This window comes from Brachyistius frenatus, unplaced genomic scaffold, assembly GCF_029030835.1.
Source record: "Brachyistius frenatus isolate BFR_SWC_R1_liver_20210118 unplaced genomic scaffold, ASM2903083v1 Contig_255, whole genome shotgun sequence".
Taxonomy (NCBI): Eukaryota; Metazoa; Chordata; class Actinopteri; family Embiotocidae; genus Brachyistius; species Brachyistius frenatus.
Genome location: NW_027210854.1, coordinates 237,067 through 256,544, shown reverse-complemented (window position 1 = coordinate 256,544; position 19,478 = coordinate 237,067). Strand labels below are relative to the sequence as shown.

Here is a 19,478-nt window from a genome sequence, read left to right as displayed (position 1 = left end):
GGAAATGATGTCCAGCCGTTTCTGAGATACACAAGAGTGAAATGGACAGCCGAGTCTGACCTTTGACCTCCGATCACCGAAACAAAGCACTCAATCCTCGAGTCCAAGTGAACGATTGTGGCAATTTGAATAAAGTCCCTCTGAGATATTGTGTTCAGAAAAGAATGGAGACCTGAGGCCAGAATGACCTTTGACCTCCAAAATCAAATCAGTTAATCTTTGACAGTGAATAGTGGTGCAAAAAAACTCCATCGAGGCATTCTTGAAATATCAGATACCCAAGCAATGTGAGGCAGGCGTGACCTTGACCTTTGACCTCCAAAATCTTGTCAGTTCATAACTGTTAAAGATTTTGCCAAATTTGAAGAAATATTCTCGAGGAATTCCTGAGATATCACAAAGTTAAAAGGCACAGTGACCTTAAGCTTTGACCAGTGATCTTTTATTTTGAACTTTGACCTCCAAACTCTCATCAGTTCATTTTTGAGGCCCAAGTAAACATTGGTGCCAAATAAAAAAAATAAAAAAAATAAAAAATATGAAGGCTCTCCTGAGATATCATGTTTGTGAGAATGGGTAAAATTGAGGCCACCATTACCTTCGACTTTCGACCTTCGACCCATGTGACGGCCCCTTTCTCTGTTGTCATTGTCTCTGCCTTTCTCTGCATCTCTCCCCTAATTATATTCAATTCTCTCAATTATGTATGTACATGTGTATATACACTGTATATATATATATAGATATATATATCAATATATATATCTATATATATATGTGTGGTGATGTGTTTTTTCAAGTATCGTCTTGTCACAGTTTTGTGTCCCATTTTGTCTTTTTATAACATTTGGGTTGAAGGCTTGAGGCTGTTTTCCACTCGTTCCGTCTCCAACACGACTACCGGAGTGAATCTCCGTTATTAAAGTGGCTGCCCCGTGTCTCCGTGTCTCCGGTGGCACCACGGCCCGTCTCCGTGTCTCCGGCAGCACTACGGCCCATCTCCGTGTCTCTGGCGGCACCGCGGCCCGTCTCTCAGCGTCTCGCCACGTTAATGATAGACAGCGAGTCTGTTTGTGATGGAAGACGCTCGGAGACCGCGGCGATCTGAACAGAGCAGATCGGATCGGCAGGAAGTTTGTCGAGAAAACTAAATAAAACTCCGGGAAAGTTTTCAAAATAAAACACCCATGTGTAAACTACTGGTCGTAACAAGCTTCACTTCATCAGCATCTACCGCCGTGCTCTTTAAATCTGGACAAGAAATACGTTCTCCTGCTGCTGCAGACACACGATGTGAAATAGTGCCACAATAAACAGGATTCATGTTTTAATGATTAAAACTCAGCAGCTGTTTTAACTTTGTCTGCAGGCTGCAGCACAAAGTAGGAAATGACAACCATGAACACAACGGATAAAAAAAAGAAGCCATTTAACAACGTTTACCTGATAGAAGAACAGAAATGAAGGAAACATGACTGAATGAGGAAGGAAGATAAAACACATCTGACGCCGCCGCTGGAAGATGAAGCTGCTCAGTAGATATGGAGGTTGGGGGGGGGAAGTTGGGATCGAGCCTCTCTCTTCTCAACACAACACAACACAACACGGCTTCATCATTGATTGATTTGTTTTTGTTAATCTTTTCTAATTGTGCACTCACACATCCAGACACGCTTCACATCACTGACTGAACATCCCACTGTTGCAGTATGAGTTGGCAAACTTAATATAAGTTTGATTTATTGCGTGTTAAACCATGACCCAGATTTGTAACACAGCCAAAATCATCAGTTCATTGGGGAGACAAAATTAATGTTTGAGCCAAGTTTGAAGAAATTCCCTTAAGGTGTTCTTCAGATATCACATTCACAAGAATGGGTCAAACAGAAGGACTGGCTGCTGTTGCTATGGATACCACTGGTACAGAGGCATAACGAGGAAAAATATTGATTTGATTTTTCTGTGTTTGTTTAGTGTTCTTTATATGAAGTTAATTGGTAAAGAGCAACTATTTAAGGCCCCGTCTCAGTGCTGTGTGTCGTCTGGAGTTCGGCCAGCGGAGGAAAAGCTTCTCACCAGGACGACGGGGCAGATGTACGACGGCAGAAGAGTGTGGTCCCTCAACGCTCCTCCGTCGCACTCCGGCTTCACGTTGGATGCACACTTATTATGGAGCTAAAGGAGAGAAGAGAGGCAGAAACATAAGAACTGTGGGTGTCGTCCATCTGTGACACATATCACATTAAACATCAGCGGCATGAAACTCTACATTTCTGAGGTCATTTCATCTGACAGGACTCACTGATTATTAGAGTCCATATTTCATCACTCAGATAGGAAACCGTTGGTACGTCTGTGCAGGGTGGTTTTAATGCCGGGATGAGAACGAGCCTTTTGTGAGTGCAGATTTAATCATGAGCCAACTGAAAGTCAGCGGTGACATCTAGTGGATGTGAAAGGAAATGCAAAGTAAAATGGATGCGAGTGAGTTGTTGGATTAACATACATCTGTCACAAAGTTCAGAGTTGATCCTCGTGAAGATAAAAGTTATTCACAAACAACTTCAGAGAGCTCCTCAGGGGGAAAACTGTCCGGATCAGGGAGTAGGACTTTAAGAGGATGAAGAGTTTCTTCATCAGAGGAGGAAAGTGATGAAGTCCAGCGAGCTCAGAGAAATATTCTTCAAACACTGAATGACTTGATGAAAGTGTCCAGATTGTCTGCAGGAGGATGTTTGAGGTGGATCTCATCAGAGACGTCACTTCTCCCACCAACACAACAACAGACGTGGAAGTGATGAAGATGTTTGAGTGTAGAAATGACTGGAGTCTGTTCAACCTTCATCAGCAGTCATTACACAAACACGCACTTCATTTAACTTCCACTGGAGGTCGCTGTAAGTTCTGTGTCATTATCAAAGAGAGCATTTTGTTTTATCAACCAATCACATCTTTGAAAAGGAAGTGTCACTTAGCAACGGGGTGGACCACACCTCCTCGCTAAGATAAAGGTCCCTTCTCTGTTCAGAGTTGCTCTGAGACGTTTCCTAAATCTCTCCTAAGATGAGACTCCTTGATAAAATGTTCTGGTAGTTAAGAGCTCTCATCGATGAACCCCCGGCATCTCCATCCAGTAGCTACTGGTAACGTTCACATAAAAGAAGCTTATCCAGCAGGTTTGGTGGAGCTCAGCTATGTGAATAAATGTTAGTGTCTGAGAGCCAATCATGTAACTTTTATTATAGTGTGGACTATACAACAGTATGAGGCTGATCCCAGCAGAGGAAAGCTTTACATTTCAGGGTCAGGTTGGAGTCAGGGTTGTCGGTTGCTTTATGTCTCCAGGATATAAATATACACTCAGGTGCCAGTTCATTAGCATGACTCAGCTAAAACGAAGGCAGTCTAATACAACAGTCCTACAACAGTTTTAAAGAGTGTTAAATTCAATGTAAGATCATTTTGGAGAATGTAGTTTGCGGTGCTGGTGATTTGTAGTGGATCAGAGAGAGAGAGAGAGAGAGAGAGATGTTTCTTATACTCCACGACTTGTAAAACACTAGAACATAAAGATAATTTAAACAGGTGGACGTTCACTCTTTCTTTTACCTGAAGCAGCGAACATGGTTAGTCATGTTCACTTCAAATAAACTTGATTTTATTTCCTATTTTTTATTTTACTTGATAAATTACACTCTACTCAAGTAAATATTTCATTAGAAATGTTTATTCTCAAGCGATTATTTTGATTACTACTTCTACTTGGATTCTGAGTAACTGTACTTTTGCTTGAGTAGTTTTTGGATCCTCTACCCTCCTCTGAATCTTTCTGATATAAATAATAACAGAAACACCTGTCAGTTTAACATCCATTCAGTGGAAGCAACACTTCTATTTTACAACTTTCACAGTAATAGGATTACTGTTAGATGCAGCTGACTGCTAGGTGTACCTAATAAACTGGCAACTCACTGTGTAAACATTTCATGAAAACATAATGCCTAACAAATAAAGAGAAGCATAAACAGTAATTGTAAAAATACTCTACAACAAATCTGTTCTGCCTTTTAAAACCAAAACACAAAACTGAGTCTGGAATCAGATTTTTTTGTCTCTTTTATATTTTAACATTTTAATGATTCTATTATATTTTATAACTCATTTACCACAAATATGTTATTTAAAAAAAAATTATGATTTGTATGAACAACAAAAACTCGTTAAAAACCAAACCACAGAGACTGAGCACAGTTGCAGCTAGCCTTAGCTAAAGCTAGTTATTGACTTTTTCCAACCTTTATTCTGTATCTGAAAAATAAACTTTAATGCTCCAACATACCATTTCTTCTAAATAAATAGAAATAGCAGTGTTGATGTTTTGTCAGAGACTAAGACTAAGTCTTGTGTTGCACAGATATCTACTAAAGTTAGCACGCTAAACAGCTAGCGCCTGCCTGCCTGTCTCGTAATACCACAAGTCAGTCCAACTTCAGAGGAAGAAGTAGTGTTTTCTGAACAAGAGGCAACTGGCAGTGACGTCACCCATTTAAAAAGCCTCCAGTTCAGATTCTGTCCGTCACCATTTTGTGAGTTCGGAGCAGTTTGGAGCAGGAAGTGACCATATTTGGACGAGCTGGGGGAGGAGCCAGCGGTGGATCTGACTGATCTGATTGGAAACCTGACGATACTACGTCCCGCCCACCGATAGCTGTAACCTGACTGCACCACAGGCCTGTCAATCAAACAGACACGCCCCCAAAAACAGGTCTTCTTGAATCTTCTTTTCTAATGAATGAGGGATTATTTTCAGATGGACCTCCAGAAAACTAAGAAGAAGGAGTGACTTTAGCTAACAACACCGAGATAACTGATGGACACATTTTATTCACTTTGGATTTGATGAGAGAAGTTGAATGGGAGTCTATGGAGCCGGAGGCTTTTTGAACTGTCAAAGCATCCATCAAGTTTTTTCCGACAGTGTCGGTGTCAGGTCCTGTGTTCGTATGTGTTTCAGAGTGTGCGTTAAAGCGTACTGTGGTGGTTCGTTCCCAGCAGATAAGTTGAGTTTCTCTGTACAGTACACGTCTGTAAAGCTGTTTCTCTGTAAGAAGTCAGTCACAACTAAACATGGAGAAGTAGCGTTCAGTTTCTATGCTCCATATATCTGGAACAAACTCCCAGAAAGCTGCAGGTCTGCTGAGACTCTCAGATCCTTTAAATCAGGACTGAAGACTTCTCTGGTTGCTGCTCTGCACTCAACCAGATTGCAAGATCTGGATTAGCTTCTGTATTTTATTTCTGACACCGCACTGTAACTTTTATCTTATTTTTATCAATCTACCTTTATCTCTTTATCTATTTTAATGTTTGAATCAGTTTGTAATTTTTTAAGTTTTTAAATGTCATGTTTTGATGTTTTACTGATTTTATGTGAAGCACTTTGAATTGTCTTGTTGTTGCAGTGCAAATGTACAAATAAACTTGCCTTGCCTGTATGCTGTCACCGACAGTGACATTACATTAAATTTCATTTAGCTGACGCTTTTATCCAAAGCGACTTACAATAAATACAGTAATAAGTTTATATTATTAATATGTCTGCTGTTGATACATGGTTCACACCCATTATCAGTGCTGAGATGACGAGCTGAATTAGCTGTCCTGATATTCTTACCCTCACTGCCCATGCCTGAACCTAACCAACCTAAACTATACTGTTGGTCACACATTTAACACCCAACTGCCTGCTGACTCACTATCGCCCACTAATGCACAAAGTGGTATTAATTCTTTTTAACTTTAAATGTTTTTTAGTTTGTCCATGAGTACATGATCGTATTTTTTTGAGAAATAAATATCCTAAAAACTCATTGAATAACAGTTTTACAGATTATTGAGCTCTTACATTTCAGCTGAGTGCTCTGATCTTCACCAGTTGCTGCTGTCTGCCTTTCTAAGTCAGTGTTGATAGACCTGCATGCTTGCTTGTGTTTCTATTAGTCCGTACAGGAGACTATGGCCACAGCAGATTGAGGTGTTAGATGTCTGACGGCAGGGACTCACAGTGATCTGACACCAGACACAGTGCAGGCCCGTCAGGCCTTGGTAGCACTTGATGCTTCTGTGACAGCGGTCGCACTTGGTCGGAGAGTTTCCTTCCATCCAAACATGCTGCATAGCCTGCAGGACAGAGGACAGCGGGAGAAGGACATTTTAGCATTCAAGTATTTCCTGCTTGTTTGATTAAGATTTGGTATAGAAAATGGATGGACGGATGGATGTATGGATTTTGAGGATTTCAATTAGTTATTAAAGAAAATGCAAAACTTTTGAACTATTCCCAGGTTTGTTTTTTCTGACAAAATCAAATTCAAATATATAATAAGTTGGTTTGACAGAAACAAAACTTTCTGTGATTATTGAAAGTTGGTACTTCCAAACACAGTTTATCAAGGAAGAAATAACACACAAATGGAGCTTCAAATAACAACAGACACTTGTTTCCTAAGATAAAAAGGTGAATATCCCTTTCTTGGCCTCAAACATGAATTAAAACACACATTTTGCAGGATACTCGTTGTTTTGTACTGCTCCTTATTTCCCCAAATAACTACAACAGTGGCACGATAACCACTGGGAAGATGGAGAAATGACTTCATGAATAATTATGACCAAAGTTGTCAGTCATTTATTAAATAGTACATAGTACAATAATAATAGTATAGTAATAGTACATTACTGATCAGAGGTTCACAGTAAGTTTTAGTCAGAAATGTACAACAGATTTTAATCAACATGTGACCTGAGCCAGAAAAATAGTTCTCATCACATCCATGCTAAAATATAGAGAACCTTGCATGAGCTCACAGGCTATCCCATAATCCTCCCTGCTCTCTTAAACAAGACCAGGAACCAGCAGCAGTTGGCTTAACAGACTGGTCAGTAGGGTGTCGAAATTTAATTCCAATCGGAACCAAAGCGGAGCCGGAGCATCGTATCAATAAGCTTTGATGTTAACGATTCTGCTAACAATACTTGAGCAATTAAAACTTTTTTCTTTTTTTAAAATTAATTATTGAGCTACATTTGTTATGCACTCCAACTACATTTCTGTTCCCCGCCTGCTCTGACAGCAGTGGAGAGAATAAAGATGAAAAGTGTGGATAATTATCACTACAGTCGATTTTTGGCAACGTTTACATGTGACAGGAATGTGGAGGTCTGCATTTGATGCATTTGATGTGGGAGGAGCATTAGTGTTGTGGGCGGATCTTTAATGATGTGAGACGAGCATTAATGATGTGGGTGGATCATTCATGATGTGGGAGGAGCATTCATGATGTGGGAGGAGCATTAATGATGTGGGGGGAGCATTAATGAGGTGGGCGCAGCATTAATGATGTGAGTGCATCATTAATATGTGGGAGGAGCATTAGTGACATGGGCAGATCAATCATTCAGTGATGTGGGCGGGACATTCGTGATGTGGGCGGAGCATTCATGATGTGGGCGGATCATTAATGTTGTGGGAGGGGCATTGGCGATATGGGAGGGGCATTTGTGATGTGGGAGGAGCATAAATGGTGTGTGCGGGGCATTAATGAGGTGGGCGGAGCATTAATGATGTGAGCAGATCATTAATTATGTGGGAGGAACATGAGTGGCATGGGCGGATCATTAATTGTGTGGGCAGGTCAATCATTCAGTGATGTGGGCGGAGCATTAATGATGTGGGAGGAGCATTATTTATGTGGGTGGATCATTCATTCAGTGCTGTGGGCGGAGCATTAGTGATGTGGGCGGATCAATCATTCAGTGATTTGGGGGCTGCAGGTAAACCACTCCAAAATGATGTTTTTTCTCTTAAAATAAACCAACGAGAATCATTCAGAGTGTCAATATGGTTTTGATTCAATAAGAAAGTTTACTAATAAAATAATTGTTGAATTTTGTCACATCGTTTAGTTGTAATGTATTTATTTTTTGTACCAATTTCTGGAGAGAAGTATCAGAATGGATAAGGTGCTAACAATATCGCCCCCTACTGGTCGGTGTCCCATTAGCCTGCAGCATCAGTCTGTGTTATCATGTGTAGACTGAACGCTCCCATGAGACGTGTTGGTACTTACGTTGGTGTGTCTCCGTGACTTGGCGTATGTGCTGATGCAGGCAGCAATGTCTTTGGACACGCAGCGTTCATGAACCGTGTACTTGCATACTAAAGGAAAACAGCATGAGACAACAGTTTGTGGAATTGTTACATCATTTATACTACAAGCTTCAGAAATGTTTGGCAAACTAAAACATGACTGACGGAGAATTTACTAGAAAGTTGACGGCATCGCAGATAATTTCAGACGATAAGTGAATATTTGCATTGAACAGTAATAAAATCAGCTCTAGAAAGTGGAGAGAACTCAATCAATAATGAAATTACACATGATGACACCGTTCATGTAATTTTTGGTGATGGCTGTGGGGACATTTAACTGAAAACAACTCAGACTGAGACGCTCATATGCACAAATAAAACAACCTTAAATTAGAGCCAGCTGCAGGAAGTAAAGAACAGATGAGGAATGACTGAGACTGAGAGAGGAGGCGGTCCGAAGAGGAGAATAATGGACACCAGGAAACAGACCAACAGGTGGACACGGTGGAGACTCACAGGAGCAACAGAGGCCCTGCTTACGGACTCCCAGCAGCATCGTGTGGCAGAAGTTACAGTAGGCTGGTTTGTTGAAGTGCTTCAGACGCCAAACATGTTGCCCGTCTTCCTGAACGTTCTGCAAGACATTGAATGGTAGATTACACCTTTAATTTGGGTTTTCTGACTTGTTTTACTGGAACACGATCAACTGGGCCGTGATGTCATTCCTAGCGCCACCTTCCGGTTTCAATGGAACGCAGCATTGGATTGGAAGCCACACTTTTAAAGGGAAAACTCCATCTCTCAATGAAGCAATATTACACGAGAGGATTTGCTTTAACGTCATTGTCGGTACAATTTCTCAGTTTCAACATTTGATATGTTGTCTTTGGTTTATTTTCAATTAAATCTGGGTTTACATGATTAACAAATACCATTCTGTATATATTTACATTGTAAAAGCGTCCCAAATCTTTTTAGGAAATGGGGTTGTATTTAAGGGAGTTGGAACGAGATGATACTATCATTCTGTGAGGAATAAGATGACTTCGAAAACCTTGAAACAAAGGGACAACAAAAGTGGAAAAATGTACATTAAGGGGTAAAACATTCAATATCAATATTAGCATCAGTCTTAAAAATGAAGTGTCATTTGAGTTCTGATCAGATCAAAATAGGATTTGTAAAAATTCTGTGGCACAAAGGAACTAGTTTTGGAGATAATGTTTTACATTTCCATAAGTCAGTCCCTCCATGAAATCTGGAAATAACGTAAATTAAAGCAAACTTGCAATTTTGCAAAATTATCATGATTTTTCTGAGAAAAATGTCGTCAGCAGAAGCTGTGCTGAAAATATTACGGCATAAAGTAAATCTTTAAAAAAAAAAACTCACTTTATTAACAATAATAACTCCTCATTTCCAACCAGAAAGTATATGCTCATGTTTTCATCTCCAAATAAAACTCTGTTCACTGGAGGAACAGGAACAAGAGGAGAAACAGGAAGTGACGGGGTTTGTGGGTCTTCACATTAAAATGATGTGATTAAATGTTTGTGATCAAACATACGCAGCTTTTAGGACCTTTTAGGAGCTTTTAGGACCTTTTATCTCCACGGTTCTCTAAGTTAAATAAATATGTAAATAAAAAGATTAGAACTAAAATATTTCTGATGTGCAGCAGGATTATTATCACAGGAAGTGATTACAGATTTATACCTTCATCAGTAAGTGCTTAAAAAAACAAATAAAATAAAAAGTCACACTTTTCTTTCCCGACTTGCAATTTTTTTCAAATTCCTGCAATTTTACGCAAAAAACTCACTTAAAACTTCACAAATTAAATCACAATTCTTAAGAAAATCCGACGCAAAATCCAACATTTTTGACCGCAATAATCACAAAAACTCCTGGAGGGACTGATAAGTAACTTTTGAGTAACTGAACTTTGAAAAAAACAAAAATACACTGAAAAACAGATGTTAGTCATGCACACACGCACACACGTACTGTATCCATGCCTAGCAGGACCAGTAAAGGGATGGTGGTGAGGCCTCCTCTGATCCACTCCTCCAGTGTGACCGTCCCGTCTCGGTCAAAGTCGATCTCTTCCATCATCTCCCTCAGAATCTGAAGTGACACAGATAAATGTCTTTCAACAAAGGCACAAACTGTGTCGGTTTACCTCTACAGAAATATCACAGGCTGCAGTATTATTATTTGTTCCATAAGGTAGATATACAATGCAGGAGGGAGTGCAAGGACTCCTACAGGAGGAAGCTGGAGGCCAAACTATGAAGGAGATTACTGGGTTCAAGGGGAGCGAGAGACAACCAGGGGGAACCTGGAGAGGAACAACCAGGGGAGAGCCTGGAGAGGAACAACCAGGGGGAACCTGGAGAGGAACAACCAGGGGGAACCTGGAGAGGTCAAATTAACTAAACTGTTTCTTCAACAGGTTTAGTTCACCGCCCTCATCTGTCTCCTCCACACCTCACACCTCCAAAACACCTCTGCTGCCTCCCCCCCTCTCCCCTCTGCGCACCCTGGTGAACTGCATAGAGCCCTCAATCTCACAGGGCTCTTCCTCCATCCATCCCCCCTCACCCCTCACCCCCCTCTCTGTGAAGACTGGCCAGGTTAGAAGACAGCTGGAGAGACTCCACCAGCGCAAGGCTGCAGGACCTGACGGCATCAGCTCCGTGGTCCTGAAGACCTGCGCCGCCCAGCTGGCTGAGGTCCTACAACACCTCTTCAACCTGAGCCTGAAGCAGGAGGAGGTCCCGGTGCTGTGGAAGACGTCCTGCCTGGTTCCTGTCCCCAAGAAGAAGACTCCATCTGGCCTCAACGACTACCGACCGGTTGCCCTCACATCTCATGTGATGAAGGTGCTGGAGAGGCTGGTCTTGGCCCACCTCAGGCCGCTGGTGAAATCTCTGGACCCTCTGCAATTTGCGTACCAGCCTCGTGTGGGAGTGGACGACGCCATCATCTACCTGCTGCAACGAGCTCAGTCTCACCTGGATGGAACCGGTGAATCTGTGAGAATCACTTTCTTTGATTTCTCCAGTGCATTCAACACCATCCAACCACTGCTGCTGAGTGAGAAGCTGTGGGTGGTGGGGGTGGACACGTCCACCGTCTCCTGGATCAATGACTACCTGACAGGCAGACCACAGTTTGTCCGTCTGGGCAGTGTGCTGTCTGATACGGTGGTCAGTGGTACTGGAGCTCCTCAGGGAACTGTTCTGTCTCCTTCCTGTTCACCTTCTACACCACTGACTTCCAGAACAACTCAGAGTCAAGACATCTGCAGAAGTTCTCTGATGACTCTGCAGTGGAAGGTGTATAAGGGATGGACGGGAGGAGGAGTCAGTGGTCGGTGTATAAGGGATGGACGGGAGGAGGAGTACAGGGCAGTAGTGGAGGACTTTGTGGAGTGGGCGGGAAGGAATCAGCTGCTCCTGAACGTGGCCAAGACCAGAGAGATGTTGGTCGACTTCAGGAGGAAGACGATGGCTCCACAACCGCTGAGAGTTCTGGGAGAGGAGGTGGACATGGTGGAGGAGTACAAGTACCTGGTGTCTCCATGACAACAGACTGAACTGGAAGACCAACATCAATGCTGTCTGCAAGAAGGTGATGAGTCGACTCTTTTTTCTGAGGAAACTTCGATCCTTCAATGTGTGCAGCGAGATGTTGGAGATGTTCTACCAGTCTGTTGTGGCCAGTGCTTTGTACTTCGCTGGGGTCTGCTGGGGGAGCAGCATTGGAGCCGGTGACACCAACAAACTCAACAAGCTGGTTAAGAAGGCCGGCTCCATCATCGGCTACAAACTAGATAGTCTGGAAAAGGTGGTGGAGAGGAGGACGCTGAACAAACTATTGTCCATCTTGGATAATCCTGTCCACCCTCTCAACCACCTGCTGCAGGGACAGCGGAGCACTTTCTCCAAAAGATTCCTCCAGCTCCGCTGTCACAAGGACAGATACAGGAGATCCTCAGGAGATCATTCCAGATACAGGAGATCATTCCTGATACAGGAGATCATTCCAGATACAGGAGATCATTCCTGATACAGGAGATCATTCCAGATACAGGAGATCATTCCTGATACAGGAGATCATTCCTGCCCACTGCCATAAGACTTTACAATAACTCACCTCTGGCAAAATCCATCACAGTACAAAAACACTGTTGACTGTGTTTCTTGGTTGCTTGTATATTATATGTATATTATATATATAGATATATACTGTACCGTATGTATATATATATATATATATATATATATATATATATATATGTTGACTGTGTTTATTGGTTTGTTGTATATAATATATATAGATATTTAATGTACTGTACAGTGAACCCTCGCTATAACGCGGTTCACCTTTCACGGTCTCGCTGCTTCACGGATTTGCATCATGCATTGTGTTCTGCATTCTGATTGGCTAAACAGTCTCTCCGCTTCTTCTCTACCTGTTTGTCAATAACGTTGCGGTTTAATATGTACACGTACGTAAAACAGCTTGCCAAATTAAAAATAATCGATGGTGGCATGTCGGTTTATAAGAATCTTTTTGCCCAGAAGAAAAAAGAGCGACAACAACTACCGATAACTATGTTCTTCTCTCGAAAAACCACACCTGCACCGCCGGCTTTAGAAGAAAGAACCGCTGCAGAGCGGAGTCAGGATGCAGCGGCTCAGTCAGAAGAGCAGTGAAATACACGAGTCACTATTTGTCCTACTGTACTTTGTATTTGTTTTCATAATCATTTTTCATTTCCTCCCGTTCTAATCCAATGACTCGGGTCGCAGTGGGGCGGTGCCGATCTCAGCAATTTGAAGCCTTCAGTTCGTATTGATGATTAAAATTATTATTTTACAGTACAGTAGTTATTTGTAAAAAAAAAAACATTTATACAGTACTTTTATTTGTTAAACAAATGCTTGGGCCTGTAAAAAGGTTTTGTTCTTTGGTTTCAATGTATTATGGAGTATTTCATTGTATAATAATTGTAAAAAAAAAAAAGGTTACTACTTCACGGATTTCACCTATCACGGTCTCTATTTGGAACGTAACCCCCGCGATAAACGAGGGTTCACTGTATATATACTGTATGTACTGTGCATTTTATATTTTATATTTATATTTTTTATTTTATTGCTTTTCTATTATATTATTCTATTCTATTATTATTTTATTCTATTGTTTCTACTATTGCTCCTGTATGTATGCTGCTGTGGCGAAAAAATTTCCCCTTGGGGATTAATAAAGTATATACCTACCCTACCTACCTAGGAAAGCATGTGCTGTGACTCATACTGAGATATATTCTGACATTGGATTACTGCTTTTGGTTCAGGTAGAGCAAAATGTCACTATTTTAGTTGTGATTATTCTGTTGATTACTAACTAACAGTTTGGCTTGTAAACAAAGTGAGTTACCGTGAGATCCTGACGAAGCTCAAAATGATTTAAATAAAATCAAATTTATGACATAATTAAAGAAAGGCACAAAATTACAGAATTTGAGAAGCGTGGACCGTGTTTTTTTCCCCATGAAAAATAACCCAATTGCTTAAGCTAATAACAAAGTACCTTATTTCAATTTACAAGATTTTCCTTTAGACAGTTGTGGAGTCAATTTGAAGAAACCTCCTACAGAAGAAAAAAACTCTCTTAACATGAAGAAACCTCCAACAGAAGGAAGAACTCTCTTTAACAGAATAAACATCCAACAGAAGGAAAAACTCTCTTTAACAGAATAAACATCCAACAGAAGGAAAAACTCTCTTTAACAGAAGAAACATCCAACAGAAGGAAGTAAAACCTCTTTTAACAGAAGAAACCTCCAACAGAAGGAAGGGAAAAACTCTCTTTTAACAGAAGAAACCTCCAACAGAAGGAAAAACTCTCTTTTAACAGAAGAAACCTCCAACAGAAGGAAGGAAAAACTCTCTTTTAACAGAAGAAACCTCCAACAGAAGGAAAAACTCTCTTTTAACAGAAGAAACCTCCAACAGAAGGAAGGGAAAAACTCTCTTTTAACAGAAGAAACCTCCAACAGAAGGAAAAACTCTCTTTTAACGGAAGAAACCTCCAACAGAAGGAAAGAAAAACTCTCTTTTAACGGAAGAAACCTCCAACAGAAGGAAAACCTCTCTTTCAACAGAAGAAACCTCCAACAGAAGGAAAGAAAACCTCTCTTTTAACAGAAGAAACCTCCAACAGAAGGAAAGAAAACCTCTCTTTTAACAGAAGAAACCTCCAACAGAAGGAAAGAAAACCTCTCTTTTAACAGAAGAAACCTCCAACAGAAGGAAAGAAAACCTCTCTTTTAACAGAAGAAACCTCCAACAGAACCAGGTTCTAGTGATAGGTTGTGCAAATATTGCACATTATTTCTTAAAATAACAATAAACTCAACATACAGACAGAAACAAGATAAACTGGAAATTATTTGAAACACTAAATGAAAATGATCTTGGATAGAACAAACGTCCCAATGTTGTTCTTTTACTGTCTTTGGAACTAAAGTACACTCTCTGGGAGGCACTTGAGGTTTTCTGCTGCCATTAAGCGAGAGGAAATAAAGATAAAACCTTCACAGAGTGGCTTGTTTGTGTTTCTCCTTCTGTTTTGCGTCAGACTTTATTGCAGTTGAGTGTGTTTATTCACCGGTCGCAGTTCTGTTGAATCCCACTCCAGATACTCTGCAACATGCACCATCTGATTAATGATGCGATCCAGCTCCTACAAAGAGAAAAAAACACAACTTACAGGAACAAGAGATGGAAACCGAAGCTTCACCTTCCAGCATGACACTTGATGCATTTTAAACATGGAAAAGAAAAGAGTTTTTTCCTGTATTCCTCTGTTTATGTGATCACCTGAGGACATGCTATTAAACTGAAATCCTCCATTACGAATAAGCTGGTGGAAATGCTCGGCTGTAACGGGCGAAGAGAGGGACCAAACACAGAGAATGACGGACAGCGAAGACGGTCTACTCACCGAACTGTCCAGAACGCCGTTACCGTCGGTATCATACAGCCGGAACATGACTAGAGGAAGAAGAGACAACAGAGATCCATGAAGTTAGTATTTGTCTGACGCTGTGACATGAACTCTTGGACTCTTGGACTCTCTGCAAGGCTGCAGGACCTGACGGCATCAGCCCCAGGGTCCTGAAGACCTGACGGCATCAGCCCCGGGGTCCTGAAGACCTGCGCCGTCCAGCTGGCTGAGGTCCTACAACACCTCTTCAACCTGAGCCTGAAGCAGGAGGAGGTCCCGGTGCTGTGGAAGACGTCCTGCCTGGTTCCTGTCCCTAAGAAGACGACTCAATCCGGCCTCAACGACTACCGACCGGTTGCCCTCACATCTCATGTGATGAAGGTGCTGGAGAGGCTGGTCTTGGCCCACCTCAGGCCGCTGGTGAAATCTCTGGACCCTCTGCAATTTGCGTACCAGCCTCATGTGGGAGTGGACGATGCCATCATCTACCTGCTGCAACGAGCTCAGTCTCACCTGGATGGAACCGGTGACTCTGTGAGAATCACTTTCTTTGATTTCTCCAGTGCATTCAACACCATCCAACCACTGCTGCTGAGTGAGAAGCTGCGGGTGGTGGGGGTGGACACGTCCACCGTCTCCTGGATCACTGACTACCTGACAGGCAGACCACAGTTTGTCCGTCTGGGCAGTGTGCTGTCTGATACGGTGGTCAGTGGTACTGGAGCTCCTCAGGGAACTGTTCTGTCTCCTTCCTGTTCACCTTCTACACCACTGACTTCCAGAACAACTCAGAGTCAAGACATCTGCAGAAGTTCTCTGATGACTCTGCAGTGGTCGGTGTATAAGGGTTAGGAAGAGGAGTCAGTGGACGGTGTATAAAGGATGGATGGGAGGAGGAGTACAGGGCAGTAGTGGAGGACTTTGTGGAGTGGGCTGGTAGAAATCACCTCCTCTTGAACGTGGCCAAGACCAGAGATGGTGGTCGACTTCAGGAGGAAAACGACGGCTCCACAACCGCTGAGAGTTCTGGGAGAGGAGGTGGACATGGTTGAGGAGTACAAGTACCTGGTGTCTCCATGACAACAGATTGAACTGGAAAACCAACATCAACGCTGTCTGCAAGAAGGTGATGAGTCGACTCTTTTTCTTGAGGAAACTTTGATCCTTCAATGTGTGCAGTGAGATGTTGGAGATGTTCTACCATCTGTTGTGGCCAGTGAACTGTACTTCTAGTAGTCTGCTGGGGGGGAGAGGTGGAGGGGAGGAAGGGTGAGCATTGGAGCCGGAGACACCAACAGACTTAACAAACTGGTTAAGAAGGCCGGCTCCATCATTGGCTGCAAACTGGACAGTCTGGAAAAGGTGGTGGAGAGGAGGACGCTGAGGAAACTATTATCCATATTGGATAATCCTGACCACCCTCTCAACCACCTGCTGCAGGGACAGAGGAGGACGTTCTTCAAAAGACTCATCCAGCTCTGCTGTCACAAGGACAGATACAGGAGATCATTCCTGATACAGGAGATCATTCCTGATACAGGAGATCATTCCTGATACAGGAGATCATTCCAGATACAGGAGATCATTCCAGATACAGGAGATCATTCCAGATACAGGAGATCATTCCTGATACAGGAGATCATTCCAGATACAGGAGATCATTCCAGATACAGGAGATCATTCCAGATACAGGAGATCATTCCTGATACAGGAGATCATTCCAGATACAGGAGATCATTCCAGATACAGGAGATCATTCCAGATACAGGAGATCATTCCAGATACAGGAGATCATTCCAGATACAGGAGATCATTCCAGATACAGGAGATCATTCCTGATACAGGAGATGGTTGCACTATTGTTTAGTTAGTTTTAATTTATTTTAATTATTCAATTTTATTTTATTCTATTTATTGTATACACCTTGCATTTTTATATTATATATTTTTTACTGTTATTGTATTTCTTTCCTGTATCTATAATACTGCTGTAGCGAAAAAAAATTCCCCTTGGGGATTCATTAAGTAAGTAACTCTCTCTCTCTCTCTCTCTCTCTCTCTCTCTCTCTCCCCCGGTGGCCACTGGGGTAAATATGTGCAGGGTGCTACTTCAGTACCAGGACGCAGGGGCCCGTGTACAGAGATCAGCCTGGTCATGTCAGCGCCCGGCGGCCCTGGATGGACCCTAGAGGCACCCTGGAGGCACCCTGGAGGGAACCTGGAGGGACTGTGGAGGGCACCTGGAGGGAACCTGGAGGGACTGTGGAGGGCACCTGGAGGGAACCTGGAGGGACCCTGGAGGGACCGTGGAGGGACCCTGGAGGGACTGTGGAGAGACCCTGGAGGGAACCTGGAGGGACCCAGGAGGGAACCTGAAGGGACCCTGCCAGGACGGGAGGGGACAGCCTTCTTACTCTTGCTGTTACCCTGAGTGGCCTTATTCAGAGGTATCAGAGGCCTGAACACAGACACACATCACATATGACAGCTCCGCCTATATCACTCACACTCCAGCTTGTCCTCTGGTGTCCCCCTCTCCAGCAGGGACAGGTAGCACACGATGTCCTTGAGGAAGACCACCTGAGGCGATGGCGATGGTGATGAAGAGGCTTTCTGGGGCGAAGAGCTCCTCCGCAGTGACAAATGCTTCTCAGAGTGGCTACTATCTGTTGGTGTACAACACAAATATTCAATACTACTCATACTACCCATCAACTCTTCCTCCACCGCGCTGGTTCCTCCGGTACAATGAGTGAAACAAACAGAGTATAATTAGACAATATTACATGAGAGGGTGTGTTTTAAGGTCATTAAGGATTGTCAGTGCGTAACTATCCGTGGTGTTACAGTACGGGTGCTCGGAGCGACCAAAAAGGACCAAAAGAGACCCGACTTCACCAAATGGGTCATTTAATAGACCTATAACAAGTAGAAACTACATTATATTACATATTATATGAAACTCTATTCTAATTCTATTTTCCCATTGAGGAGGTGGAGGGCGAGATATTTGTAGTGATGATCAGGGTGTGATGTCATGATGATTTGACCAATCACATCTCTGGGTCAGAACTACTGGTTATATCAGCACCAGTAAATTATATATGTACTCACTAGTTTGACTGTTCAATGTAACACTGATCCCAGTGCAGCGGGTAGAGTTCAAACAGGAGAACTGGTTGACAGAACACTATTTACAGCACAGATGAAGGGCGGTGATGTCACCGGCGGCTCAACAAAACAATACGTGACTAAACTAAATGGAACGGGTAATGTTCAAGTTAAATAAATGCCACATTGCAAAGCGCTCAAATCAAATCTCGTATTTTGTTTCTTTTACTCATGACTTTTAAAAATGTAGCGTACATCAGACTTTATTAAGTAGGTGTCTTCACTTTTTACCTTCCAAACACTTTTCACACCAGCAGAAACTTCTATGAAACCTTTCACGCGCTTTGAAGCCCCATTACAAAAGGTTGCACACTCAGAGGCAACATATTTGACTTCATTTAAGATTTTATAAATAGGCGTGTAACAATATGTGTAACAATATGCTGCAATACAAAAATGGCAAATTACATTGTTGAAGCTGTAACATATCATATAATATGAATCTGATTTGTTACGGCTCCCAAAGGTTTCCAGGTTTGTTTGTAAACATTATGCATCCCACTGTCTGGTAATGTTAAGTCATAATCTTTAAATACGTGGCTAAATCAATAAGTGCAGAGACTACTGCTCTACATGGAGCAGCAGGAAGATAAAACCCTGACGAGTAACTGGTACGTTTCATCTCCTCATCATCATCAGTTCCTGCGTGTTTGTGAGCAGCGTTCTGCTGTGACATCTCGTTATCACAGAGCGAACATCAAAGTTTGAGAAAACTTTCTGGTGAACAGAGAGAAGTCTAATGGAGACCAACCTGGTGAGGAGCTACGATTGTGTTGTCGTGTTGGAGAACCCTGTTGCCATGGCGACACAGTTTGGGTCATTAGAAGTGACCGTGTGTCCTCGGATGTCTCAGAAGGTCCAGCAGAGCTCCGTGGTTTCACTCCAACCCTCAAAGAAAACCAGCTGGTTCTCCTGATGCTCTTCTTCCAGGGTTGGACGGAGACGTCCTGAACGTCTCTAAGAACACGTCTCCAGGTGTCTTCGTGGTCTCAGACCTCCTGAAGCATCGTCAGAGTCTCCGTTGATGATTTCCAGAGTTTGATAGTAAACCTGACGTGAAGCCTCTGGTCATGTTCATGGAGAAATCACAGAACCAGAACACTGAACCAACACCAGAACTCTCCTGATGATG

The 19,478-nt window shown here is 42.4% G+C and overlaps 1 protein-coding gene across 6 annotated transcripts in view; it reads right to left on the bottom strand.

Annotated features, from left to right (window-relative positions):
- The window catches only part of LOC138634242 (diacylglycerol kinase beta), a 178,951-nt gene that overhangs the window by 126,262 nt on the left and 33,211 nt on the right, over window positions 1-19,478 (bottom strand). For 5 of the 6 annotated variants that reach the window (XR_011311962.1, XR_011311961.1, XM_069721011.1 and 2 more), the window contains 8 exons: window positions 17,683-17,841; window positions 15,173-15,222; window positions 14,837-14,911; window positions 10,160-10,279; window positions 8,669-8,786; window positions 8,130-8,218; window positions 6,064-6,180; window positions 2,077-2,175 (listed from right to left, as the gene is read on the bottom strand). Coding sequence is in view for 4 of the 6 variants with exons in the window: in XM_069721011.1 (XP_069577112.1) it covers window positions 2,077-2,175; window positions 6,064-6,180; window positions 8,130-8,218; window positions 8,669-8,786; window positions 10,160-10,279; window positions 14,837-14,911; window positions 15,173-15,222; window positions 17,683-17,841 (827 nt within the window). In the remaining 2 variants the exon portion in view is untranslated. The remainder of the gene's footprint in view (window positions 1-2,076; window positions 2,176-6,063; window positions 6,181-8,129; window positions 8,219-8,668; window positions 8,787-10,159; window positions 10,280-14,836; window positions 14,912-15,172; window positions 15,223-17,682; window positions 17,842-19,478) is intronic. The other variant, XM_069721012.1, reaches the window with a different exon arrangement.